General features: G+C 42.0%; 1 protein-coding gene across 1 annotated transcript; it reads right to left on the bottom strand.

Annotated features, from left to right (window-relative positions):
• Window positions 1-2,052: 2,052 nt before the first annotated feature.
• On the bottom strand, window positions 2,053-27,815 carry LOC145397239 (uncharacterized). Its single transcript, XM_080270435.1, has 6 exons — window positions 27,739-27,815; window positions 17,914-18,038; window positions 17,499-17,615; window positions 16,946-17,178; window positions 16,226-16,278; window positions 2,053-2,306 (listed from the first exon to the last, which is right to left on the bottom strand). Exons 2-6 carry the CDS (start codon window positions 18,004-18,006, stop codon window positions 2,053-2,055), a joined length of 750 nt encoding a protein of 249 aa, XP_080126561.1. The 5' UTR covers window positions 18,007-18,038; window positions 27,739-27,815.

The raw sequence follows: 27,815 nt of genomic DNA on the forward strand, positions 1-27,815 counted from the left end.
AGCCGACTCCATACCTTCTTTACCCCTGTACAGTTGTTGACTTTATGCACGGGTTTTATTCGCCCCTGTGTAGAGTACAACTCTCATGTGTGGGGAGGCTCCCCACATACAGCTCTTCTCAATAGGGTGGAGTCAAAGGCTTTTCATCTCATTAACTCTCCTCCTCTTACTGGCTTCCTTCAACCTCTGTCTCTTTGCCACCCTGTTGCTTCTTCATCTCTCCTCTATTTTCATACTCACTGCTCCTCTGAACTGTCTGCTTGCATCCCTTCACCACCACGACAGGTGCGTAACACCCGTCTAACATTCATCCCTTTTCCGTCCAACTCGCTAATGCAAGAGTTAACCGTTACTCCCACTCCATCATATATGCAACAGGTCAACTCTGGAACTGTGTATCTCTGTCTATATTTCCTACTTCCTATGATTACAAGTCTTTGAAACACAGTGTGTCCAGGCATCTCGAAATGAACGGATCTTGAATTTGGCTCTCTTTTGTATTTTCTTTTTTCCTCGGAAGAAATGGTTTGTGGGCTCCTAGTCTTTGGTTCCTTCTTTGTTGCATTAAAAAAATATTGGTCAGTAATTTGGATACATTACTTATATTACTTAAGTTTGTTAATGTCCAGTGATTTTGACAGAGTACATAAGATACTCCAGTTCTGAAATATCCAGTAATCTGTGCACATACTTGGTGTATTTCTCCGGGAAAAGGGTGAGAGGTGTGAGATAGCGTAGACCTGTGGTGGGGGTCCAGGAGGCCACTTGCTTCACCCGGGCACCGTCAGGGCTGTACGGCAAGTGAACCAACATGCTGTACCTGCACAATACGATTATAGTTTTCAGACAGAATTAATTATGTTTATTCCCTCAACACTACAAGGTTGTAATTTTCGCTAATGCATGGACAGCTTGTTGTAGTCTTTGGAAGAACTCTTGTAATGAAAGTTGTTTCTAGCAGAGGCTATATTTTAACTCTTTCACTAAGGAAAGCTATAACTAACCGCTCACTCTGAAAAGTATCACATGAGTGAAGTGTTCAGGCTATGAAGTTAATTCCACTTATGTCTGTTCATCACATAGGGCCTGCTTCTCGATGCCTTCGATGTTTTCTAATAAATAATATTTTTCATTTTCTTGCCACCTATGGTAGACTCGTGAGCCACAGGTCCAACGTACTGTCCACTGTTTTCCTCTCCCCGAAACGAAGTTGTAGCCAGGGTTTCTCACGGATAGAAGACCAGTTACTTTAGTCTGTTCACTTTAACTTGGCCTGAAATTACTATATCTCCTTCTTGAATGCTAAGCTGTGACAAGATATCAACGCTAAAATATATTGCTAGTCATGAAGAAGTGTCATAGAAAGGATGTAGAACCACACAATTGTTATTCTGGCACTGAGCTGTGTAAAATACGATGCAAAGGGAAAAAAACATCTGCAACTAGTTAAAATAAATGAGAAATAGCCAAAATATACACTGCAAAAGTAATATCATTGAGCGTTGTTCTTCGTTCAATCCAACAAACGTTTGAACTAAGAACTCAACACTGGACAGTTGGCTTTTATTCAGTGTGGAACTCTGGCTACGATTTCCTTGTACTTGTGGGAAAATTAGAGGATTGGCAGTTACTATTGCTCAAAAGTGTAAGTGTATATGAGCCACCTAAATATTACTGTGTCATTTTTTTGCATGGGGGTGGGGTGGGGGGATTCTGACACACTAGATGAATTCATTCATCTTTGGGGATTTTTTCCTATGGGGGTGAAATATAGCTCTCATAAAATCCTTCACAATAAAAACTTGCAAATTTTAATTCTAAATATTTGGTTTTATTTTGTTTGAAATTTATGAGATGTTATGATTTTGAAGGTGTTAACAGCTTGTCTATGATCAGGTATACGTCGTTGTCGAAGCTATTTAAAAGACACACAAGAGCATAAGAAGGCGTCCCATGCAAAATCAGTAAAGAAAGTGGATTTACGTACTCTCTAAGGACAACAGGGACACGACGCAAATGACAATACACTTAATTTACAAAAGAGAATATGAACTAAGTAAAAAATAAGAGACTTCCTGATGTCGATGGCTGTGGTGTGCGGGTGCACGTGCCCATTGACCCAGTTCCCACAGGCCAGGTGTGGGGACAGTCGAAACTTTCGTGTAAGAGGATGGGGAAGTGCTTCAGCTTGTGGCGGCTGCATTTGATGATTCTCTGCAGGTATTTGGGCAGATTTCCAGAGAGGAGAGCCAACTTGTGCATGAAGGATTTTTCGCGGAATTTTTTCATTGTCCGTGATGCAATATCTGGGGCACCAGATCACTATCACCAGGAAATTTCCCAACACTGGATTTACCTCCCTTCCCGTGATAAGAACCAACATGAAAGAATGCTATCCTCTTGAAATCAGTGGGTCATACGTGTGGCCAGTCCTAACCGTATTGATGGTACAGATAAAAATGGATGCCATACAGGACTGTCGGATCATGTACGACCTCACAGCCACACCTGTCGTTGGGAAGTACATGGCATATTATAGTGTACCTTGTAATACTACGGTTCCTGCACTTTTCCCCCAACCAGGAACCTTTACCTAATGACGGGTTGTCCATAAATCGTCCAATTCTAACCATGGTAAAAGTAACTTCCACGATTTATATATATATATATATATATATATATATATATATATATATATATATATATATATATATATATATATATATATATATATATATATATATGTGTGTGTGTGTGTGTGTGTGTGTGTGTGTGTGTGTGTGTGTTGCCTTTCCAGAAAGTGGCCGCAGACGAGCCCCATGTTTTCTACAGGGGATGACAGGCGTTTATCCAATACTGTACATCCATCACTTCACTTCCCCCCCCCCTCACTTCCTCATGGTTAACATTACAATTCCTTCAACTGATGCGTTTCCTGCCATCACTGGCCTCAGTACTAACAAGGCATATGGACCTGATGGGGTCCTCCAGTAGCCCTCAAGAACTGTGCTTCTGTACTTACACACAACCTAAATAAACTCTAACATTTGTCAGTCAATTTGTACGTGTTCTTGCTGAAGTTTGTTCCCAATGAAGGGTTACCATTCCCAGCCCTTTAATTGTCACCCGGTTTCATTAACATCCTGGAATTGTTGAACATTAACACCGGTTTCATTAACACTTTAAGGAATTGTTGAACATAGAGGATGGAAGTGATACGAGTATAAGTGGCTGGGGAATGGCTGGGAGAAGGAGGGAAGTGAGAAGACAGGGAGAAATCAGTAGGATAGAAGTTGTGGAAGCAATGAAGAAAGTTAAATCGGGGAAAGCCCCAAGAATTGATGGAGTGTGTGGTGAAATGCTGAAGCATGGGGGAGAGATAGTAGTAGAATGGATGTGAAAGACGTGCATATTGGCCTGGGAGGAAGGTAGAGTTCCGGAGGATTGGAAGTCAGGTGTAATTATCCCCTTGTACAAAGGAAAAGGGGAAAAAGAAGTGTGTGGTAATCATAGGGGCATTTGTCTTCGTAGTATAATAGGAAAGGTGTATGGTAGGATACTTATTGACAGAGTTAGGGAAATAACAGAGGAATTAGTTGGAGAAGAACAGGGAGGCTTTAGGAAGGGAAGAGGTTGTGTAGATCAGATATTCATTCTTAGATCTTTAGTGGAAAAGATTCTACAGACGGGAAAGAGTTGTATGCGGCTTTCATGGATTTGGAAAAAGCATATGACAGGGTGGATAGGCAAGGATTGTGGAAAGTATTAAGAATATATGGAGTAGATGGGAAGTTGTTGAATGCTGTGAAGAGTATGTATGATGGTGCTAAGGCTGCAGTGCGTGTGGATGGTGAACTGAGTGAATTTTTTCTCTTTGAAGGTTGGGTTGAAACAGAGATGTGTCATGTCTCCATGGTTGTTCAATCTGTACATGGATGGGGTAATAAAAGAGGTACAAGGTAGGGTAGTGGATGCTGGAGTGGCCCTGATGAGAGAGGGTAGTGTTTGGAAACTCCCTCTACTGTTGTTTGCAGATGATACTGTGTTGTTAAGTGAAGACGAAGGGGAGCTGCAAGGCTTGTTGGATGAGTTTGGGAAAGTGTGTAAGAAAAGGAATCTAAAGGTGAATTTAGGGAAGAGTAATGTGATGGTCTTTGAGACAGGTGAAGTCAGAGGACGTACAGCAAGGTTGGATGGTGAGGAATTGGAAAATGTGAGTACATTTAAGTACTTGGGTAGTGTGATGAGTAAGGATGGCGGTTTGGAGGGTGAAGTGCTTGAAAGGGTACAGCAGGGAAGAAAGGTTGCTGGTTCCTTGAAAGCAGTGAAAAGAAACAGGGAAGTGAGCATGGAAGTGAAAAAGTTACTACGTGATAGTATTGTGATACCAACTCTAACGTATGGAAGTGAAGCTTGGACGTTGTTGGAAGGGCACAAGTCAGGAGTGAGAGCAGTGGAAATGAGTTATTTGAGAGGAGCCTGTGGAGTCACATGGAGAGACAGGCTGACAAATGAGGATATAAAGGAGCTTTGTGGTGTGGATATGGACGTGATAGGAAGCGTTAGGAAGAATAAACTGAGGTGGTTTGGCCATGTGGAGAGGATGGAGAGTGAAAGACTGCCGAAGAGAGTGTATGTGAGTGAGGTGGAGGGGGGGAGAGGGAGAGGGAGGCCGAGGATGAGATGGAGGGATGGGGTGAAGAGGTATATGAGAGAGAGGGGTGTGAGTCGGGAGCAGGGCAGTGAAATGGCGGGGGACAGGGTGACGTGGAGGCGATTTGTTTGTGGCCACCCCGAACGGGATTGAGGCGTCTGGCAATAGATAGATAGATAGATAGATTTCTAAAGTTTTTCAGTCTAATCTTTAAAAAAAAATTACAGCACCTTTCCTTTCATAACTTTCTTTCCGATTGTCAGTATGGGTTTATCCACTGGGGATCATCCCACCTTCCTTTCAGACTACTGGTCATCCTCCTGTCCTCCTGTCGGGACTTATGTGAAACCTTTGTCAGTTTATTTGATATTTCAAAGGTTTTTGCTCGAGTCTGGCATAAATCTTTACTTTCCCAACTACCCTCTTACGGTTTCTTTCCCTCTATCCGTGCCTTTATCTCTAGTCAATCTGTACCTGCTGCTGTGATTCCATTGTTCTTCTAACAGGGCTCTCAGCAGTGGTGGTAACCTTATAATCAACCAGCATGTGTTCCTTACGTGACAGTAGGTGGATTGCCAGAGGGTTAGTGCCCCTCCCCGGAAAACAATTAACTAAAAATACAAACAACAGGCCTCAGACCAGGACTGACCAAAATGTGACGACAAGGGACCGAACAAAGAACATGGTACGGATATCTACATGAAATATAAGGGGTGCGAATGATGAGGTCAAAGAGAGAGAGATTGTCCAGGTGCTTCTGGGTGCATGTGGATGAACTGAAACTAAATGGAGAGGTGAGAGTGCGAGAGAATGGAAGTATGGATGTGGAATATGCATGGGAGTAAGTGAGAATGAGAGGGCAAAAGAAGGAATGTGTATTGTTCTGAGTAATAGATGGAAAGAGAATATAGGAGAGTATGGATCAGTTGGCTCAAGGATTGTATGGGTAAGATTGAAAATTGGACTACAAATGTGGGTGATTGTGTATGTATATGCGCCAACATAAGATCGTGCAAGGAGAGTGAGAGAAGAGTTCTGGACAAATGTGGAAGTGTGCATAGAAGTGTTTGAGAGGAATGAGAGAGTTTTTATTTTTGGAGATATGAATGGAAAAGTAGGGAATGTGAAGGAGGATAGAGTAGTTCGTGAGTGGGCTGTGCCTCCAGAGATGGAAGAGAATGGCAGTGCTTTACAGTAGTGGACATTTGTGCCAGGGGGGGGGTCGGTGATAGCCAATACCCTCTTCAGGCACAAAATGATCCACAGGTATCCGTGATGAGTGATGAGAAGGGTGGATGTTGAACTGAATGAAAAGAAAGCAATGATTGATTATGTGTGTATGGATGACAGAATGAGAAGGTTTATAATGGATGCAGGAGTATATAGAGATTGGGGGAGTGGTCTCTCTGACCACCACTTGGTGACTCAGCTGTCTGAGGCAACTGACAGCAACCCTTTTCTGTATCCTCCTACTTTCTCTATACTCATTTCAAAGCCAAAGGTGGCTGTTGTGTATATATACGCAACGACTTATCTTGCTCTCGTGTTCCTGAACTCGATTCGTCTGAATTCTCTACACTCTGGCTTCGGCTTTCCTGTCATTCTCTGACTAAATATATCTGTTCTGTTTACTTATCCCCTAATTCTACTATCAAAAATTCTTCGAGTATCTTACTTCTACGATGGAACACATTCTATCCATTTCTCCTTTCTCTGAAATCTCCATTCTAGGAGATTTCAATGTTCACCACCACCTTTGGCTCTCCTCTCCTTTCACGGATCCACCTGGTGAACAAGCCTACATCTTTTCTATCCTTAATGACCTAGAGCAGCTTGTACAGCACCCTACCCATATCCCTGACTGCCTTGGAGAGAGCTCCAACATACTTGACCTCTTCCTCACAACTAATCCTTCTGCTTACTCTGTTAATCTTTTCTCTCCGTTGGGCTCCTCCGATCAGAACCTTATTATCTTAACCTGTCCTATCACTCCAGTACGGCCTGTGGACCCTCCAGGGAAACGTCGTCTCTGGCATTTTGGAGCCACAGACTGGGAGGCCATCAGGCAGTACTTCTTTGATTTTCCCTGGAATGATTATTGTTTCCATGGCCGGGAGCCATCTGAGTGTGCCTTGAGCATTAGGGAGGTTATTCTCTCGGGCATGGAAGCATACATTCATTTCACATATCCTTTGACTAACGCAAGAAAGCCTTAGTTTAATCACGCTTGTTCTAATGCTGTCCGCAACAAGGAGAGGGCCTACAAAAGGTACCGGAGCCAACCCACCCTTGAATCACATCATCTTTACGTTTCTGCCCGGAATCGTGCTAAGTCTGTTCTTCGCTCTACTAAAAATAATTTCATCCATACTAAATGTTCTCAACCCTCCAACTCGAATTCTTCCTGCTCCTTCTGGCACCTTGCCAAAAATCTTTCTAACAACTTTACCTCATCATCCTTCCCTCCTGTTTTCTACTCTGATGGTTCTGTAGCTATTTCTTCTACTGATAAAACAGATCTCTTCGCACAGACTTTCTCCTCCAATTCCACCTTAGACGATTCCAGTGCTGTTCCTCCATCACTTCCCCCCTCTGACTTCCTCATGGCTGACATTAAAATTTCTTCAGTTGATGTATTTTCTGCCATCACTGGCCTCAGTACTAACAAGGCATATGGGCCTGATGGGGTCCCTCCTGTTGTTCTCAAGAACTGTGCTTCTGTGCTTACACCCTGCCTAAGCAAACTCGTTCACCTTTGTCTGTCAACTTGTACCTTTCCTTCTTGCTGGAAGTTTGCTCTCATTCAGCCAGTCCCAAAGAAGGGTGACCACTCCCAACCCTCCAACTATCGTCCAATTGCTTTAACGTCCTGTACTTCAAAAGTTTTCGAGTCAATTCTCAATAGGAAAATTTTAAGGCATCTTTCCTATCACAACCTTCTTTCCGATCGTCAGTATGGGTTCCGTCAGGGACGCTCCACTGGCGATCTTCTCACCTACCTTTCAAACTCCTGGTCATCCTCCTTTCGGGACTTTGGCCAAAGCTTTGCCATTGCACTTGACATCTCAAAGGCTTTCGATCGAGTCTGGCATAAATCTTTAATTTCCAAACTGCCCTCCTACGGTTTCTATCCTTCTATCTATGTCTTCATTGCTAGCTTCCTTTCTGGTCGTTCTATAGCTGCTTTGTAGACGGCCATCGTTCTTCTCCTAGGTCTATCAACAGTGGTGTTCCTCAGGGCTCTGTCCTATCACCAACTCTCTTCCTTTTATTCATCAATGATCTTCTAAGCTGAACATCTAACCCTATCCACTCATACACTGATGACTCCACCCTTCACCTTTCCATTCGGTTCCCGCAACGCCCATCTCAACAGTTACTTCAACAAACAAGGGATGAGGCTATGGCACACCTAATGTCTGACTTGGCTTGTATTTCTGACTGGGGTAAAAATAATATGGTTGTTGTTAATGCATCTAAGACTCAGCTCTTACACCTATCAACCCGACAAAATCTTCCACAGATAAACCCACTAATGTTTAATAATATTCTGCTTAATCCTGCATCATCCTTGAACATGCTTGGGGTTTCATTTACTCAGGACTTATCTTGGAAAGATCATATTACATCTCTTGTAAAATCTGCTTCCAAGAGATTGGGTGTGCTAAGCCGACTCCGCTCTTTCTTTACCCCTGCACAATTGTTGACTCTATACAGGGGTTTTATCCACCCCTGTGTGGAGTACAACTCTCATGTGTGTGGAGGCTCCCCACATACAGCTCTTCTCAATAGGGTGGAGTCAAAGGGTTTTCATCTCATTAAGTCTCCTCCTCTTACTGACTCCCTTCAACCTCTGTCTCTTCGCCACACTGTTGCATCTTTATCTCTTTTCTATCGCTACTTTAATGGTCACTGCTCCTCTGAACTGTCTGCTTGCATTCCTCCACCTCTACGACGGGCGCGTAGCACCCGTCTGGCAGCAAACTCTCATCCCTTTTCTGTCCAACTCTCTAATGCAAGAGTTAACCGTTACTCCCAGTCTTTTATTTATGCAACAGGTCAGCTCTGGAACTGTCTCCCTCTGTCTGTATTTCCTGCTGCCTATGATCTCCAGTCTTTCAAACGCAGTGTGTCCAGGCATCTCAAAATGATCGGATCTTGAATTTGGCTCTCTATCGTATTTTGTTTTTCTCTTGGAAGGAACTGTTACTGCGGGCTCATGGCCTTTGGTTCCTTCTTCCTTGCATAAAAAAAAAAATCTGTGTCCAAACGAAATGGAGAAATAGAAGTGAAAGACAGGAGGATGAAGCTGATACAAGGAGAGTGGAAAGGTTACAAGAGGATGAGAAAAGGACAGAATATAAGAGGGAAGTGGAGGAGTGATTGGGTAAATATGGACTGGAGCAGATGGGTAATGTGGAAGGTGTGTGCAAGATATTCACAGAAGAACTCTGTGCAGCATGTGAGGTGGTGTGTGGGGTGAAGAGAAGACAAAAGCGGGTGCGGGAACAGCATGGTGGAATGAAGAGGTGAGAGAGGCCGTGGCACAAAAAGAGGGAAGCACATAATGAGTGGATGATAAACAGGGCCGTGGAAAAAGTTGAGAGATGGAAGAGAGAGTTGTATGTAGAGAGAAAGAGAGAGGTGAAAAGATTAGTAGGAGAGAGTAAGAAGAGAGTGGATGAGGAATTTGGAAAGAATTTGAGTGTAAACTGGAGGGAATGTAAGAAACTGTTCTGGAATGAGGTAAAGAGAGTTAGACAAGGTGCCAAAGAAGTTAGCTGGGGAGTGAAAGATAAAAATGGTAGATTACTAGTGGAGAAGGGAGAAAAAGTGAGTAGATGGAGAGAACACTTTAACGAATTGTTGAACATAGAGAATGAAAGTAATGCGAGTATAAGTGGCTGGGGAATAGCTGGGAGACGGAAGGATGTGAGAAGAGAGAAAGAAATCAGTAGGAGGGAAGTTGTGGAAACAATGAATAAAGTTAAAATGGGGAAAGCCCTCGGAATTGATGGAGTGTGTGGTGAAATGCTGAAGCATGGGTGAGAGATGATTGTAGAATGGATGTGGAAAATGTGCAGATTGGCCTGGGAGGAAGGTAGAGTCCCGGAGGATTGGAAGTCAGGCATAATTATTCCTCTTTACAAAGGAAAAGGGGAAAAATAAGTATGTGGTAATCATAGGGACATTTGTCTTCTTAGTGTAACACGAAAAGTATATGGTAAGATACTTATTGACAGAGTTAGGGAAATAACAGAGGAATTAGTTGGAGAAGAACAGGGAGGTTTTAGGAGTGAAAGAGGTTGTGTAGATCAGATATTCGTTCTTAGATCTTTTGGGGAAAAGTTTTTAGAGAACGGAAAGAAGTTGTATGCAGCCTTCATGATTCGGAGAAAGCATACGACAGGGTGGATAGGCAAGGATTGTGGAAAGTATTTAGAGTATGTGGAGTAGATGGGAAATTGTTGAATGCCGTGAAGAGTGTGTATGAGGATGCTAAGGCTGCAGTGTCTATGGTTAGTGAACTGAGTGAATTTTTCTATTTGAAGGTTGGATTGAAACAGGGATGTGTCATGTCTCCATGGGTGTTCAGTCTGTATATGGATGGGGTTTAAATGAGATACAAAGTAGGGCAGTGGATTTTGGACTGGCCCTAATGAGAGAGGGCAGTGTTTGGAAACTCCCTGTACTGTTGTTTGCAGATGATACTGTGTTGTTAAGTGAAGACGAAGGGGAGCTGCAAGGCTTGATGGTTGAGTCTGGGAGAGTATGTAAGAAACGGGATCTAGAGGCGTATGTAGGGAAGAGTAAAGTTGTTGATCTTCGAGAGAGGTGAAGCCAGTGAATGTACAGTGAGGCTGGATGAGGAAGAAATGGAAAATATGAGTACGTTTAAGTACTTGGGTAGTGTGATGAGTAAGGATGGAAGTTTAGAGGGTGAAGTGCTTGAAAGGGTACAACAAGGAAGAAAGGTTGCTGGTTCCTTGAAAGCAGTGATAAGAAACAGCAAAGTGAGCATGGAAATTAAAAAGTTACTACATGACAGAATTGTTATACCAACTCTAAAGTATGGAAGTGAAGCTTGGACCTTGTTGTAGGGACAAAAGTCAAGAGTCAGAGCTGTTGAAATGAGTTATTTGAGAGGAGCATGCGGAGTCACATGGAGAGACAGATTGACAAATGAGGAAGTGAAGGATCGTTGTGTTGTGGATGTGGATGTGATAGGAAGCATTAGGAGAAACACACTGAGGTGATTTGGCCATGTGGAGAGGATGGAGAGTGAAAGACTAACGAGGAGAGTGTATGTGAGTGAAGTGTAGGGGGGTAGAGGGAGGGGGAGGCCAAGGATGATATGGAGGGATGGAGTGGAGAGGTATGTGAGTGAGGAGGGTGTTGGCTTGGAGTAGGGCAGTGAAATGGCGGGGGATTAAGGCGTCTGGCAATAGATAGATAGATTGCAGTGGTGTCCCTCAGGGCTCTGTCGTATCACCAACTCTCTTCGAATTTTGTCAGTGACCTTCAAAGCTGTACATCTAACCCTATTAACTTATATGCTGATGACCCCACCCTTCACCTTTGCAATCACTTCCCACAGCATCCATCTCAGCAGGTACTCCATCAAAGAAAAGATGAGGCTATGGCACACTAATATCTAACTTCACTCATATCTCTGACCTGACCAAAAGTAATTTTGTTGTTTTGAAAGCATCAAAAACTAAGTTCTTACATCTTTCGACTAGTCAAAATCTACCAAAGGAATTTTTTCAAAGTTTTTATATTACCCAATCCAATCCTGCATTATCTTTGAAAATAACTGAGGTTTCATCCTCTCAGGAATTATCTTGAAAAGATCATATTACATCTCTTGTAATCTCTGCTTCCAAGAGATTAGGTGTGCTATGCTGCCTCCTTGCCTTCTTTACCCCTGCACAGTTGTTGACTTTATACAGGGTTTTTTATTCACTCCAGTGTAGAGTGCAGCTCTCATGTGTGGTGAGGTTCCCAGCATACAGCTCTTCTACACAAAGTAAAGCCAAATGCTTTTCGTCTCAGTAATTCTCCTCCTCTTATTGGCTCCCATCAACTCTATCTCTCTGCTGCACAGTTGCATCTTTATCTCATCTTCCAGTAGTCCAATAGTCACTGCCCCTCTGAACAGTATGTGTGCATCTCTCCACCACTAAATAGTGGGTGCGTAGCACCCATCTAAGAGCAAACTACATGCACAGTACACAAAACACTTCCTTTTCAAAAATTAAAAAGAAAAAAAATGGCATCGAATAACATAGCCTAGGAGTTCCCGGGGGAGGGGGGGGAACCATAAATGTCCCCACCTTCTGCCCCTCTCCCGGTGACGACTCAAGATGCCTGGAACCACTGTCTGACTCTCTTCTTCTTCATTTCTGCAACATTCGTGGCCTTTCCTCTAACTTTCGCTCAGTTGAGCACCATCTCTGCTTCCCAAAACCTCACCTTTTTTTTCTAACTGAGACACCTGTCTGAGGCAACTGACAGCAGACCCTTTTCTGTATCCTCCTACTTTCTCTATACTCATTTCAAAGCCAAAGGTGGCTGTTATGTATATATACACAACAACTTATCTTGCTCTCGTGTTCCTGAACTCGATTCTTCCGAATTCTCTACACTCTGGCTTCGGCTTTCCTATCATTCTCTGACTAAATATATCTGTGCTGTTTACTTATCTCCAAATTCTACTGACTATTAAAAATTCTTTGACTATTTTACTTCTATGATGGAACACATTCTATCCATTTCTCCTTTCTCTGAAATCTCCATTCTAGGAGATTTCAATGTTCACTACCACCTTTGGCTCTCCTCTCCTTTCACTGATCCACCTGGTGAACAAGCCTACACCTTTTCTATCCTTAATGACCTAGAGCAGCTTGTACAGCACCCTACCCGTATCCCTGACTGCCTTGGAGAGACCTCCAACATACTTGACCTCTTCCTTACAACTAATCCTTCTGCTTACACTGTTAATCTTATCTGAGTTGGGCTCCTCCGATCACAACATTATCACCTTAACCTGTCCTATCGCTCTGGTACGGCCTGTGGACCCTCCAAAGAAACGTCGTCTGTGGCACTTTGGAGCTGCGGATTGGGAGGTCCTCAGGCAGCACTTCTTTGCTTTTCCCTGGAATGATTATTGCTTCCATGGCAGAGAGCCATCTGGGTGTGCCTTGCGCTTTATAATTCTCTTGGGCATGGAAGCATACACTCCTTTCTCTTGTCCTCTGACTAATGCACGAAAGCCTTGGTTTAATCACGCTTGTTCTATTGCTGTCTGCAACAAGAAGAGGGCCTATAAAATCACGTCTTTTATAAGTTTCTGCCCGGAATCGTGCTAAGTCTGTTCTTCGCTCTGCTAAAAATAATTTCATCCGTACTAAGTGCTCTCAACTCTCTAACTCGAATTCTTCCCGCTCCTTCTGTCACCTTGCCAAAAACCTTTCTAACAACTTTACCTCATCATCCTTTCCTACTCTTCTCTACTCTGATGGCTCTGTAGCTATTTCTTCTACTGATAAAGCAGATCTCTTCGCTCAGACTTTCTCCTCCAATTCCACCCTAGACGATTCCGGTGCTGTTCCTCCATCACTTCCCCTCTCAGACTTCCTCATGGCTGACATTAAAATTTCTTCAGCTGATATATTTTCTGCTATCACAGTCATCAATACTAATAAGGCTTATGGGCCTCATGGAGTCCCTTCTGTTGTTCTCAAGAACTGTGCTTCTGTGCTTACACCTTGCCTAAGCAAACTCTTTTGCCTTTGTTTATCAACTTGTACCTTTCCTGCTTGCTGGAAGTTTGCTTTCATTCAGCCAGTCCCAAAGAAGGTTGACCATTCCCAACCCTCTAACTATCTTCCACTTGCTTTAACGTCCTGTATTTCAAAACATTTCGAGTCTGTTCTTAATGGAAAAATTTTAAAGCGTCTTTTCTATCACAACCTTCTTTCTGATCATCAGTACGTGTTCCGTCAGGGACGCTCCACTGGCGATCTTCTCACTTACCTTTCAGACTCCTGGTCATCCTCCTTTCGGGACTTTGGCGAAAGGTTTGCCATGGCACTTGACATCTCAAAGGCTTTCGATTGAATCTGGCATAAATCTTTAATTTCCAAACTGCCCTCTTATGGTTTCTATCCTATCTGTGCCTTCATATCTAGCTTCCTTTCTGGTCATTCTATAGCCGCTGTTGTAGACAGCCATCGTTTTTCTCCTAGATCTATTAACAGTGTTGTTTCTCAGGGCTCTGTCCTATCATCAACTCACTTCCTTTTATTCATCAATGACCTTCTGACCTGTACATCTAACCCTATCCACTCATATGCTGATGACTCCACCCTTCACCTTTCCATTCAATTCCCGCAACGTCCATCTCATCAGTTACTTCAACAAACAAGGGATGAGGCTATGGCACACCTAATTTCTGACTTGGCTCGTATCTCTAACTGGGGTAAGAATAATCTTGTTGTTTTTACTGCATCAAAAATTCAGTTTTTGCACCTATCAACCCGACAAAATCTTGCACAGGTATACCCACTAGTGTTTAATAATATTCAGCTTAATCCTGCATCATCCTTGAACATGCTTGGGGTTTCATTTTCTCGGGACTTATCTTGGAAAGATCATATTACATCTCTTGTAAAATCTGCTTCCAAGAGATTAGGTGTGCTAAGCTGACTCCGCTCTTTCTTTACCCCTGCACAATTGTTGACTCTATACAGGGGTTTTATCTGCCCCTGCGTGGAGTACAACTCTCATGTGTGGGGAGGCTTCCCACATACAGCTCTTCTCAATAGGGTGGAGTCAAAGGCTTTTTGCCTCATTAACTCTCCTCCTCTTACTGACTCCCTTTAACTTCTGTCTCTTCGATGCACTGTTGCATCTATATCTCTTTTCTATCGCTAATTCAATGGTCACTGCTCCTCTGAACTGTCTGCATGCATTCCTCCACCCCTACAACTGGAGCGTCGCACCCGTCTCGCAGCAAACTCTCATCCCTTTTCTGTTCAACTCTCTAATGCAAGAGTTAACCGTTACTCCCAGTCCTTCATTTATGCAACAGGTCAACTCTGGAACTGTCTCCCTCTGTCTGTATATCCTGCTTCCTATGATCTCCAGTCTTTCAAACTCAGTGTGTCCAGGCATCATGAAATGATCGGATCTTGAATTTGGCTCTCTCTTGTATTTTGTTTTTCTCTTGGAAGGAACAGTTTTGCAGGCTCGTTGCCTTTAGTTCCTTCTTCCTCACATAAAAAAACTCTCATCTGTTTTCTGTTCAGCTCTCTGATACAAGTGTTAACTCTTAATCCCAGTCCTTCACGTCTGCAACTAGTCTACTCTGGAACTGTCGTCCTCTGTCAGTATTCCATACTGCCTATGACTTCCAGTCTTTTAACTGCAGTGTCCAGGCATCTCAAAATTAAAAGATCTTGAATCTAGCTGTTTATTAACTTGTTTTTATTTTTTCTTGCAGGGAACAGTTATCGAGCTTCTATTCTTTGGTTCCTACTCCAATGCACACACACACAAAAAAAGGGGAATTGTGTTAATATAGTGCAATATACCTGGAAAGTGGGTTTGTCGTGATAGTAAACTAGTATTTATTTTGTGTAGTTCCTGTAGTGCATGTTGGACTTAAGTAAGTGCTTTAGAAAATAGGAAAACTACATTTGTGGGAAATGAAAATGACCACATGGACAACTCAAATTATCTCACGCAGCACAGAAAACGTACTAACAGGCAAAGTAAAAGTAACTGTATACAGCAAGCCATGTACAGTAAACCTTGCAACTTTTTCTCTCTCCCATCCAACACACTGTAATGCAATGTCACTCTGGAATGTCTGGAAAATTTTTGCCAATAAACTGAGATAGCCACACTTGCAAGGGGTAATGATTCATTCATGGGGCATGGGCCAGGGGCAGTGGAGAGAAAAGTCAAGGTCAAGTGGGGAAAGGTAAGCGTGAGTGTATGCCAGTAGGGAGTCCCCTCTATGTCCTAGGCCGGCGTAAGAGCTATTGGCTGTCACTGCCGACTCGCCGACTCGCCCACATAGGAATAGAGCTTTATGTGACTCCCCACATATCCTTCATTCATCACCTCCTATTTCCGCAACTCATCCACCCACAGACCTGGGGACTTACAATGGAGAGAGGAAGGATAATGGAATAAAGAGGCCTTTAATTGAAGCATCAATGTGCTGTAGTTATGTAGTCTTGACTGGTTAAATATAGCCTGCTTTTCAAGATAAAAAAAATGCATATGAGAAGGTCTTAGTTTGTAAGACCCCCAAGCCTTAGGAGTTAAGACTGAGGGGAGCTCAATGCTTGAGTAATTACATTCTGAAGCTATTGTGCAAAACAGTATGCCACTGGGTGTACTGGTCAATGAAATATTAAATATTCATTGGGAATGCAAAATGTGGATTGGTTGGAAATAGGATAATGAACAGGAGTGGCAAGAGTAGATCTACACTTTTTACCCTGCACCTGACAGTCAGAGGAGGATGTTATCACTGGGATCAGTAGGTGTCCATACATAGAGTTGGGTGGTAGGGCAGCTGGCCAGGCGTGGAGATCTCGTTTCTAGGCCTGAACACAGAAACTATTTACTGAAGTCATGAAGTTTCACATAGTTATGCGTCTTAGATTGAACTGGTGCCTTTTGAATGGTAGAATGCTGTGTCTTAAGTAGTGTTTTTTTCTTATTATGAAAAAAGTAAAAAATCCATAGATTTCAACGCAATCCGCACAAGGAATCTGAAGGGCCCAAATTATGCGTCCTCAAAGATTTCTCTTTATGCACACCTTTAAAAGAAAGATTAGAGGGGGTGAGAGCCATTACGTGCTTGGTTGGGTGTGTATGAAGGTGGGGGATATGTGGTTTGTAAGATGGAGAGTTGCAACAGGATAGCATTGCCTATGTTTGTAGACGGTATTAGAAGACATGTAGTGCTGGCAATGGAAATAAGATTTCTTATAGAAATTCTCTGTAAGGCACAGGAGACTAAAATGGATTGTGTAAGCAGAGACGAATGACTAGAAGAGTCTAGAATGAGTAAGTGCTGGGGAAGGGTGGGTGTAGTGCACCAGGTCAAAATTATTATAGGCTTGGCAAGGGATTTAAGCAATTTCATTTTTAAGGGAGATACAAAAAACAGTAAGCACATGCCACTTTCAGATACCTGGCATCCTAGAAAACTAATACAAATAAAATTTTTGGTATTAAAGAAATGTTCTTTGTTGCTGAATAACTTGCCGTTTGTTAGATGCTGTGGTATCAGCACTGATCGCCATGGTGTTCATCATGGAAAATGTCCAGTGGGAAGCGAGTAAAGCCCTCAGGTCTTCCCTGGGCAGGCGAGTGACCACCACCAGCTTCGTCGACCACACCAGGAGGCGGCCCTTGAGGGACCACTCGGCGAAGGTAGTGAGGAAGACTGGGTCGTCACTCACCACCACCACCATCACGCACCACGACACCTGCCGCAGCTGCTGACGTAACCATGGTACAAGTTAGCTTTGTGATCTACCTGCCTCACCAGTAATGTGAGTGATCTACCCAGCCCAGCAGTGGCATCAGAGTGACCTACCAACCTTTGCAACAGTGTGAGAGTGACCTACCCACTTCAGCATTAGGTAAGAGTGATCTACTTGCCTCAACAGTAATATGAAAGTGACCTACTCACCTTAATAATAATAATGTAAGAATGACCCAACCGCCTCATCAGTAATATGAAAATGGTCTACCTGCTGCAACAGGAATGTTAAAGTGACCTACCCACCTCAGGAGAAATGTAAGAGTGACCTACCCGACGAGCCTGGCCGACCACCCAAGAGAGCTGTGCCTGCGTCACGTTAGCGTCCTTGCCCTCCACACCCACCTCGAACACACCCACACCCCATGCCGCTCCAACATCACCAATACTCTAATGGGAACCAGGGTATAATTATGCAGAGTAAATTAGTTCTCACTGGGTTAAGTTGCCAGCGAGGAAAGTGTAATACTACTTTAAATATTCATCTGAATTATCAAGATATTTATTACAGTACAGTAATGCTTTTCATAAAAGAATAAATTATTTTCTGAGTATTACCGAGTACTAAAGGAAACTTTCAGTGTTGAAACTTAATTCTAGCTATGAGACCATCGCTGTGGTAATGAACTGAGCTTTCATCCAGTTATGGTGCCTATTTAGCATCCATTAACGTACTCATTCCTATTACCTTTATTATGATGCCATTTTCTACTAAGTTGTCTGTGAGCAGCATCGGAAAACAGCTGCCTTGTAGCCAAGTTTTGAACACTGAATCAACCATCTGTACAGATTCCCACAGACGATCTCTGGAATCTGCAATGAAATAATGACTATGTATGCATATATATATATATATATATATATATATATATATATATATATATATAGATAGATAGATAGATAGATAGATAGATAGATAGAGATAGACAGATAGATAGATATTGATAGGTAGGGACTCACACCAACCACTGACTTGACGTACTGCTGTTCTCGGATGTCTGCCTTTTCCTGACCTTCATCCTTCTTTCCTTCATCCTTTCCTGTTCCTTCTGCCTATGGGTGGCTACACTCCCTCTTCTGACTTTCTTTCCTTCATCCTTTCCTCTTCCTTCTGCCTATGGGTGGCTACACTCCCTCTTCTGACTTTCTTTCCTTCATCCTTTCCTCTTCCTTCTGCCTATGGGTGGCTACACTCCCTCTTCTGACTTTCTTTCCTTCATCCTTTCCTCTTCCTTCTGCCTATGGGTGGCTACACTCCCTCTTCTGACTTTCTTTCCTTCATTCTTTCTTCTTCTTTCTCCCTATGGGTGACTCTACACTGAGTGACAAGCCAAATGGTTTCCTGTACCCCACGAAACAAATTATTTCGTTGGGTGGTAACCATATAACCAAACTTTGGCGCCTGGTGATTTAGTTGGTAAAAACGGTGCTGCAGTCGGATTGAGACGGTGAAGGTTTATATCCAAGGGGTGGTTGGGGTTTATTGCTCACATAATGCCACTCGGGGATGAGTGAGGCTGGTCACTCTCATCCTAAATATCAGAACCAACCTGCCTAGCCCCGGGCTCCTACGTTCCTCATGGGGCCACGTAGGATTGGATGATGAATAGAGAGAGAGAGAGAGGTGTGTGTGTGTGTGTGTGTGTGTGTGTGTGTGTGTGTGTGTGTGTGTGTGTGTGTGTGTGTGTGTGTGTGTGTGTGTGTGTGTGTGTGTGTGTAAAAAGAAACCATAGGCCAGAGGCCTGTAAGATTGTTTCCGCCAAGAAAAAAACAAAAACAAGATAACAGAAAGCCAAATCCAAGATCTGTTCATTTCGAGATGCTTGGATACACTGTATTTGAAAGACTGGATCTCATAGGCCAGTGTTTCTCAACTGGTGCTCCATGGACCACTGGTGCTCCATGGTGACTTATTGGGTGGTCCAAAGGACGTTCACTATATTTGGTATTAAACTGGAGATTGGTGCATATATTTTTAAATTTGTTGAAAATGCAGTACGAAAAATTTTATCAAAGTAAATAATTGGCCATTCATTTTATTGTATCATTCCTATTTAAGAAATATTTTTCAAACCAAAATGTTTGTTATCTATACTTTATTTATCATTACTCAAAAATGAAATGGTCCACAATATTTTTTTTTTAATTGGGCTGGTGGTCCGTGGCCTGAAACGAGTTGAGAACCACTGTCATAGGCAGTGGGAAATAGACAATAGATAGAGGGATACAGTTCCAGAGATTACCTGTTGCATACAGGAAGGATTGAGAGTAACGGCTAACTTTTGTTTATGAGTTGGACAGAAAAGGGATAAGAGTTCTTGCTAGACATGTTCCACACGCCCATCATAGTAGTGGAGACAGTCCAGAGGAGCAGTGACCACTGAAGTATCGGCAGAAAATAGATAAAGATGCAACAGTACGGCGAAGAGACAAAGATTGAAAGGGGCCAGTAAGAGGAAGAGAGTATAATGAGAAGAAAAGCCTTTGACACCATCTTGTTGAGAAATGTTGTATGTGGAGAGCCTTCCCACACATGCGAGTTTTGCTCTACACAGGGGCGAATAATACTTGTGTATAAAGTGAACAACTGTGTAGGGGTAAGGAGGGCACGAAGTTGGCTTAGCACAAATAATCTCTTGAAAGAAGATTTTTATAAGAGCGGGAATATGATTTTTCCATGGTATATCCAGAGAGAATAAAGCTCTAAGCATGTTTGAAGATGATGTAGGATTGAGCTGGATATTATTAAAAGTTAGAGCATAGTCCTGTGGAGGATTATGATGGGTTGAAAGATGTATGAACTAAGAAACTGAACCATGACAAACAACAAGATTATTTTTACTCCAATCAGAGATGTGAGCGAAGTCAAGCATTACGTGTGCCATAGCCCATCCCTTATTTATTGAAGCAACTGCGAGATGGATACTGATGGACACGAATGGAATTGTGTAGGGTGGAGTCATCAGTGTATGAGTGGACAGAGTTATATATACAGCTTAGAAAGTCGCTAATGAATAGAAGGAAGAGAGGTGGTGACGGGACAAAGCCCTGAGGAACACCAATATTGATAGCTCTAAGAGAAGAACGGTGGCCGTCAATAACAGTGGCTATAGAACGACCAGAAAGGAAATTAGAGATGAACACACACATAGAACGATAAAACACATAAACAGTCATTTTGGACATAAAAAATTTATTCCAGACTCGATTGGAAGCCATTGAGATCTCCTGTGCAATGGCAAAGGTTTCGCCAAAGTCCTGAAAGGAGGATGACCAGCAGCTGAAAGTTTGGTGAGAATGTCACTAGTGGAGCATCCCTGGAGGAACCCATACTGACAATCAGAAAGAAGGTTATGATAGGAAAGGGGTTTTATTTATTTACCTTTTTTTTTTGAAGATTCAAATACTTTTGAAATAAAGGATGTTAAAGAGTGTGGGGAATAGTTAGATGGCTATTCGGGAATGGCCACTTTTCTTTGGGACAGGCTGAATGAGAGCAAACTTTCAGCAAGAGGGAAAGGTACAAATTGACAAGTAAAGGCCTTGTCCTTGTTGTGGGCAGTATTAGAACCAGTGTGATTAAACCATTTTTTTTTTTTTTTTTTTGCATTAGTCATAGGATAAGAGAATGGAATTATCGCTTCCATGTCCGAGAAAATAACCTCTATAATGCGCAAGGCACACTCAGATGGCTCTCTGCCGTTAAAGCAGTAATAATTCCAGGGAAAATCAAAGAAATACTGCCTGAGGTCCTCCCAATCAGCAGCTATATTGTGCCATAGCCGCGGCTTCTTGGGAGGGTCCACAGGCCTTACTGGAGCAGTAAGACAGGTTAAGGGGATAAGGTTGTAACCGGTGAAGCCCATTGGAGAGAAAAGATTAACAGTGTAAGCACAAAGATTTCTTTTAAGAAAGAGGTCATGTATGTTGGATCTCTCTCCAAGGCAGTCAGGGATACTGGTAGGGTAGGGTGCTGTACAAGGTGCTCTAGGTCATTAAGGCTGTTTCACCTAATGGATCAGAGAAAGGAGAGGAGAGCCAAAATGTGGTGGTGAACATTGAAATAACCTAGGATGGAGATTTCAAAGAAAGAAAAAATTAATAGGATGTGTTCCATCTTAGAAGTAAGATAGCCGAAGAGTTTTTCATAGTAAGTAGAGTTAGGGGACATGTAAACAGTACAGATAAATTTAGTTAGAGAATGATAGGATACCAAGAGAGTAGAGAATTCAGGAGATTCAAGTTCAGGAACACGAGAGCAAGATATGTTGTTTTATACATGTACAAAGCATCCATCTTTGGCTTTGAAATGAGTATTGAGAAACTGGAAGGATACAGAGAAAGGTTTGCTATCAGTCATCTCAGACAGTTGAGGTTCTCTGAGGGAGACAATGTGAGGTATGGTGGAGGAGAAACTGTGTTCAACAGAGAAATTATTACAGGACAGGAAGAAGTGAGTCAGACATTGGTTCCAGGCATCTCGTTTGGCCGTCGACGGGAGATGGGAGGATGTTTTGGATTTCATGGACAGCCCCCCACCCACCCCTATTCAAGGGACTCCGAGGGTTTGTGTTGAGACGCCATTTAAAACAAATTTTGAACAGGAAGTGTAAAGTGTAATGTGCATGTAATCTGGTGCTGACAGTGAGAGGAACTTGTATTGGAGAGCATGCTGGTCTACTATCTGTGATCCTGAAACACTAAAAAAAAATCAGCAAATGGGGAATGGTCAGTAGCTAGTCCCGAGGGCTGATGAAATGGGATCACCAGCTCTTCCTGTCATCAGCTTTCCATACACCATTGGAGTACCTCCCTGTTAGATGGTGCTGCAGTCTACTCCATATATATTTAGATAGGTAGATAGATAGATAGATAGATGGATAGATAGATAGATAGACAGACAGACAGATAGATAGATAGATGTTAAAGTTGGTCCAGTCAGAAATAGGTTCCTGGATAACTGATACGTTGATGGAATACATCCTTGAAGAAATAGGTTCGCGGGGTAATTAGACCCACATGGGAACAGGTCTATAAAAGAAAAAAGATGGCAGGGCAAAATAGATCCCCATGAGAAATAGTTTTTATTAAAACTTCCACATACTTTTGGGAAATTTTATTCTTGACAATATTGTAGTCTTACTTATTTTAAAATTGCGATATTTCAAAGGCTATTTGGCCTAGAGCCTTCAAACTTGGTCAACTTAGATGGACAACTGTTTGCTTCGTTTGGCCAAATATGGTGGCAATCCGTCAACCGGATCTCCACATATTATCAAGAATACAGAAAAGTGAGTCAGTCACATTATCTCAAAGACTACTTAAGCTAAGAAGCTGAAATTTTAGTAAAATATACCGGTAGCCTTCAGGCAGACGCATTGTGGAAAGGAGTATGGTTATAATCGGTTAATTATTTCAGAGATCGCCTCGGGTAAAAATCTGGGACATATATTTCTTATGTCACCAAAAAATCTATGAGGGATTAAAGCTAGAGGCACCACACTTGGTGGACTACTAGACTGTGATGGCATAAGGTGACATGCACAATATCAGTTACCTTGACCTCAAAGGCCCTTCACAGCTCGGCTTCTAGAAGCAATGGCTGTGGGAAGGTAGTCTTTGTCAAAATTCTCCTTGGAAAATTTTACTGAGTTATAATAATAATAATGATAATAATAATAATAATAATAATAATAATAATAATAATAATAATAATCTATCTTTCTATCTATTGCCAGACGCCTCAATCCCGTTTGGGGTGGCCACAAACAAATCGCCTCCAAGTCGCCCTGTCCCCCGCCATTCCACTCCCCTGCTCCCAACTCACACCCCCCTCTCTCATATACCTCTCCACCCCGTCTCTCCATCTCATCCTCGGCCTCCCCCTCCCTCTTTCCCCCTCCACCTCACTCACATACACTCTCCTCGTCAGTCTTTCACCCTCCATCCTCTCCACATGGCCAAACCACCTCAGTGTGTTCCTCATAACGCTTCCTATCACATCCACATCAACACCACAACGCTCCTTTATATCCTCATTCGTCAGCCTGTCTCTCCATGTGACTCCACAGGCTCCTCTTAAATAACTCATTTCCACGGCTCTCACTCTTGACTTGTGTCCTTCCAACAACGTCCAAGCTTCACTTCCGTACGTTAGAGTTGGTATCACAATACTGTCATGTAGTAACTTTTTCACTTCCATGCTCACTTCCCTGTTTCTTATCACTGCTTTCAAAGAACCAGCAACCTTTCTTCCCTGCTGTACCCTTTCAAGCACTTCACCCTCTAAACTTCCATCCTACTCATCACACTACCCAAGTACTTAAACGTACTCACATTTTCCAATTCCTCACCATGCAACCTCGCTGTACATTCACTGACTTCATCTCTCTCAGAGACCATCACTTTACTCTTCCCTACATTCACCTTTAGATTCCGTTTCTTACACACTCTCTCAAACTCATCCACCAAGCCTTGCAGCTCCCCTTCGTCTTCACTCAACAACACAGTATCATCTGCAAACAACAGTACAGGGAGTTTCCAAACACTATCTTCTCTCACCAGGGCCACTCCAACATCCACTACCCTACCTTGTACCTCTTTTATTACCCCAGCCATGTACAGATTGAAAAACCATGGAGACATGACACATCCCTGTTTCAACCCAACTTTCAAAGAGAAAAATTCACTTAGTTCACCATCCACACGCACTGCAGCCTTCGCACCATCGTACATACTCTTCACAGCATTCAACAACTTCCCATCTACTCCATATATTCTTAACACTTTCCACAATCCTAGTCTATCCACCCTGTCATATGCTTTCTCCAAATCCATGAAAGCTGCATACAACTTCTTTCCCTTCTCTAGAAACTTTTCCACTAAAGATCTGAGAATGAATATCTGATCTACACAACCTCTTCCCTTCCTAAAGCCTCCCTGTTCTTCTCCAACTAATTTCTCTGTTCTTTCTCTAACTCTGTCAATAAGTATCCTACCATACACTTTTCCTATTATACTAAGAAGACAAATGCCCCTATGATTACCACACACTTCTTTTTCTCCTTTTCCTTTGTACAAGGGAATAATTATACCTGACTTCCAATCCTCCGGGATTCTACCTTCCTCCCAGGCCAATCTGCACATCTTCCACATCCATTCTACTACTATCTCTCCCCCATGCTTCAGCATTTCACCACACACTCCATCAATTCCTGGGGCTTTCCCTGATTTAACTTTCTTCATTAATAATAATAATAATAATATTTATTATTATTATTATTATTATTATTATTATTAATATCATTATTTTATTATTATTATTATTATTATTATTATCATTATTATTATTTTTATTATTATTCTTATTTTTATTATTATTATTATTATTATTATTATTATCATTATTATTATTATTATTATTATTTTTATAATAATAATAATAATAATAAAAATAATAATAATAATAATAATAATTATTATTATTATTATTATTGTTATTATTATTATTATTATTATTATTATTATTATTATTATTATTATTATCATTCCTTGTGAAACTGTGCCTGCAATGAGGAAAAAAGCTGTGATTGTACCATGTACAAAAATAAAGGTGAGCGAAGTGAGTGCAAGAATTATCGTGGCATAAGCTTACTAAATGTGGTAGGGAAGGTGTGTGGAAGAATAATTATGGAGAAAGTAAGAGAGATATCAGAAGTCCTAGCGAGCGATGAACAGGGTGGCTTTAGGAGTGACCGAGGATGTGGGGATCAAATATTTACAGTGAGACAGATAGCACAGAAGGCTTGTGAGAATCACCATAACGTGTTTATGGCATTCATGGATCTGGAAAAACCATACGACAAAGTGGACAGAGAAGGATTGTGGAAAGTTTTGCGTATGTACGATATAGATAGTAAGCTGCTAGATTCCGTCAAGAGTTTTTATGATAGTAGTGAAGCATGTGTAAAGGTTAATGGGCATCTAAGTGAATGGTTCACGATCGGTGTTGGCGTGCGACAAGGTTGTGTGATTTCCCAATGGTAGTTCAATATATATATATATATATATATATATATATATATATATATATATATATATATATATATATATATATATATATATATATATATATATATATATATATATATATATATATATATATATATATATTGTAGTAGGTGGGGGTGCTCACCATCCACTCACTCAATGTAGTGCTGCTTTCGGGTGTCTGCCCCGTCCTCTTCTTCATCCTTCTTTCCTTCCATCTTCTTCTATCTTTCTTTCCTTTATTCTTTCCTCCTCCTTTTGCCTACGGGTGACTTTACACTCCCTCTTCTGTCTTTCATTCCTTCATTCTTTCCTTTTCCTTCTGCCTATGGGCGACTGTACACTGAGTGACAAGCCAAGTGGTTTCCTGTACACCAGGAAATTATTTACTACGCTGGGTGGTAACCATATAACCAAATTTTGGCGCCTGGTGGTTTAGTGGGTAATTATTGTGCTCCAATCGGATTGAGCCGGTGAAGGTTTATATCCAAGGGATGGTTGGGGTTTATTGCTCACGTAATGCCACTCAGGGATGAGTGAGGTTGGTCACTCTCATCTTAAATGTCAGGACCAACTGCCTAGCCCCGGGCTCCTACGCTCCTCATGGGGCAACATAGGATTGGATGATGGATATATATATATATATATATATATATATATATATATATATATATATATATATATATAAACCGGTACTGTATATATAGATAGATAGATAAATAGATAGATAGATAAATAGATAGATAGACAGACAGATAGATTGATATATATATATATATATATATATATATATATATATATATATATATATGGATGGGGTGAAGAGAGATGTAAAAACACGAGTAACGGAAAGAGGGATGGCGTTAGTAATGATTGGTGATGGATGGAATATCTCAATTTTGTTTAATGCTGATGATGCAGTACTGCTTGCTAGTACCCGACAAGAACATGGTAGGCTGGTGCAGAGTTTGGCTGAGGTCTGTGAACACCGTGCGTTGAGAATAAATGTAGGAAAGACTAAAGTGACGGTTACTGAGAGAGAAGGAGACTCCCAGTTCGATGTTACGGTGAATGAAGAGACTAGAGGTGATGAGAGAGTTCAAATATCTAGGTACAGTGATAGAAAAGAGAGGAAAATGTGCAAAAGAAGTTGGAAGTAGAGTGAGACAAGGAAGGAAAGTAGCTGGTGCAATGAAGGCCTTGGATAAGAAAAAGAGGCTTGAATGTTGCAGCTGCATGAGGATTACATGAAGGAGTGTTAGTGCCAACTTTAATATATGGATGTAAGGCTATGGTGTGGCGTGAAAATGAAAAGTCAAGAGTAACAGCAGTGGAGATGTGACTACTGAGGAATGTATGTGGAGTACAGAGGGTGGGTGGGATACGAAATGATGTGATTCGTAAAAGATGAGGAATGAGGAAGTCGGTAGATACCAGAATCGAAAAGAGTGTACTGAGATGGTATGGTCATGTTGAGAGAATGGATAACAATAGTGGTGAAAAAGGTATATCTGAGCGAATTTGAAGGAAAGAGGAGGCGAGGTAGGCCAAGGAGAATGTGGAGAGATATGGTGGATGAGTGTGAGGAAGAGAAGTTTGAAAGTCGGTGAGGCGAGGGAACTCACAAGAGATCGAGCTGGCTAGATGAATGTTGTGAGAAGTGCATGATCAGGGAACTGGCACCCCTTTTTAACGTGTCAGCGTCCGGATTGACTTAATCGGATACGTTTATGTGAAGCTACGGAACGTGGTGAATGTTTTTGGCATATCCGATAGAGCCAGGATTCCGGGGGCTTGGATGATGAGTGAATGGAAGCGTGGCCCATTGGATTGGGCAAACTTGGGGTGTCTGGACATTGCTACTCCTCACCCTGCCCTAAGGTGGGAAAGGAGGTCAGGATGATGGTGATTATTACTCCTCGTGAAGGAAATAGATGTATGGTAATATACCTTGTAAGTCTCTTTTGGAAACCTAGGTACATGAGGAATTTCATCCATGAAGGAAGAAGAGTTCATGCGGGAAAAATTTGTTGAGGAAATGTCTCCATAGATCAGAAATAGATCCATGTAATAAACAGGTAATGAACTGAAATCATTCCATGATGAAAATTAGTTCAGAGAGAAAACTGGAATATGGGATGCCTGAGTCCAGAAGGAAGTGTAACTACCATGTAGAAAATGGGTTATTGGCAGATAAGAGGTCTAGGTTAGTGGCAGATAACTGAGTCATGAGGAAACCATCCTATGGGGGAAAATAGGTCCTATTGAAACAGGATCTTGCAGGAAGAGGATCTAATAAACAGGTCCACAAGGGAAATTAGGCTTGTGTTGGTTGACCCCAAGTAGGTATAGCATGAGACAGGCTTGTATGTGAGTGAAAATTACTTGATAAGCATGGAAGAATGTACATGCATATAGCTGTATAAGGTCACTGAATGGTTGTGCGTATTTTAAGCAACTGTACCTGCAGAAGGTGTAAGCAGAGAGCTCCTTGCATCACATACAGTGGCAAAGAAGACGATCAGCAACAGACCATGCTTC

This window comes from Coenobita brevimanus, chromosome 40, assembly GCF_032717465.1.
Source record: "Coenobita brevimanus isolate Jiangsu-jjx chromosome 40, ASM3271746v2, whole genome shotgun sequence".
In the NCBI taxonomy this organism is placed as follows: Eukaryota; Metazoa; Arthropoda; class Malacostraca; order Decapoda; family Coenobitidae; genus Coenobita; species Coenobita brevimanus.

Coding starts and splice junctions, on each gene's coding strand:
- LOC145397239 (XM_080270435.1), bottom strand. CDS start 18,006: ATGGTTGATTCAGTGTTCAAAACTTGGCTACAAGGCAGCTGTTTTCCG. Junction 17,179..17,498: donor TGGTCGGCCAGGCTCGTCGG/GTAGGTCACTCT, acceptor TTACGTCAGCAG/CTGCGGCAGGTGTCGTGGTG. Junction 16,279..16,945: donor ACCACAGCATCTAACAAACG/GCAAGTTATTCA, acceptor TTCTGTGTTCAG/GCCTAGAAACGAGATCTCCA.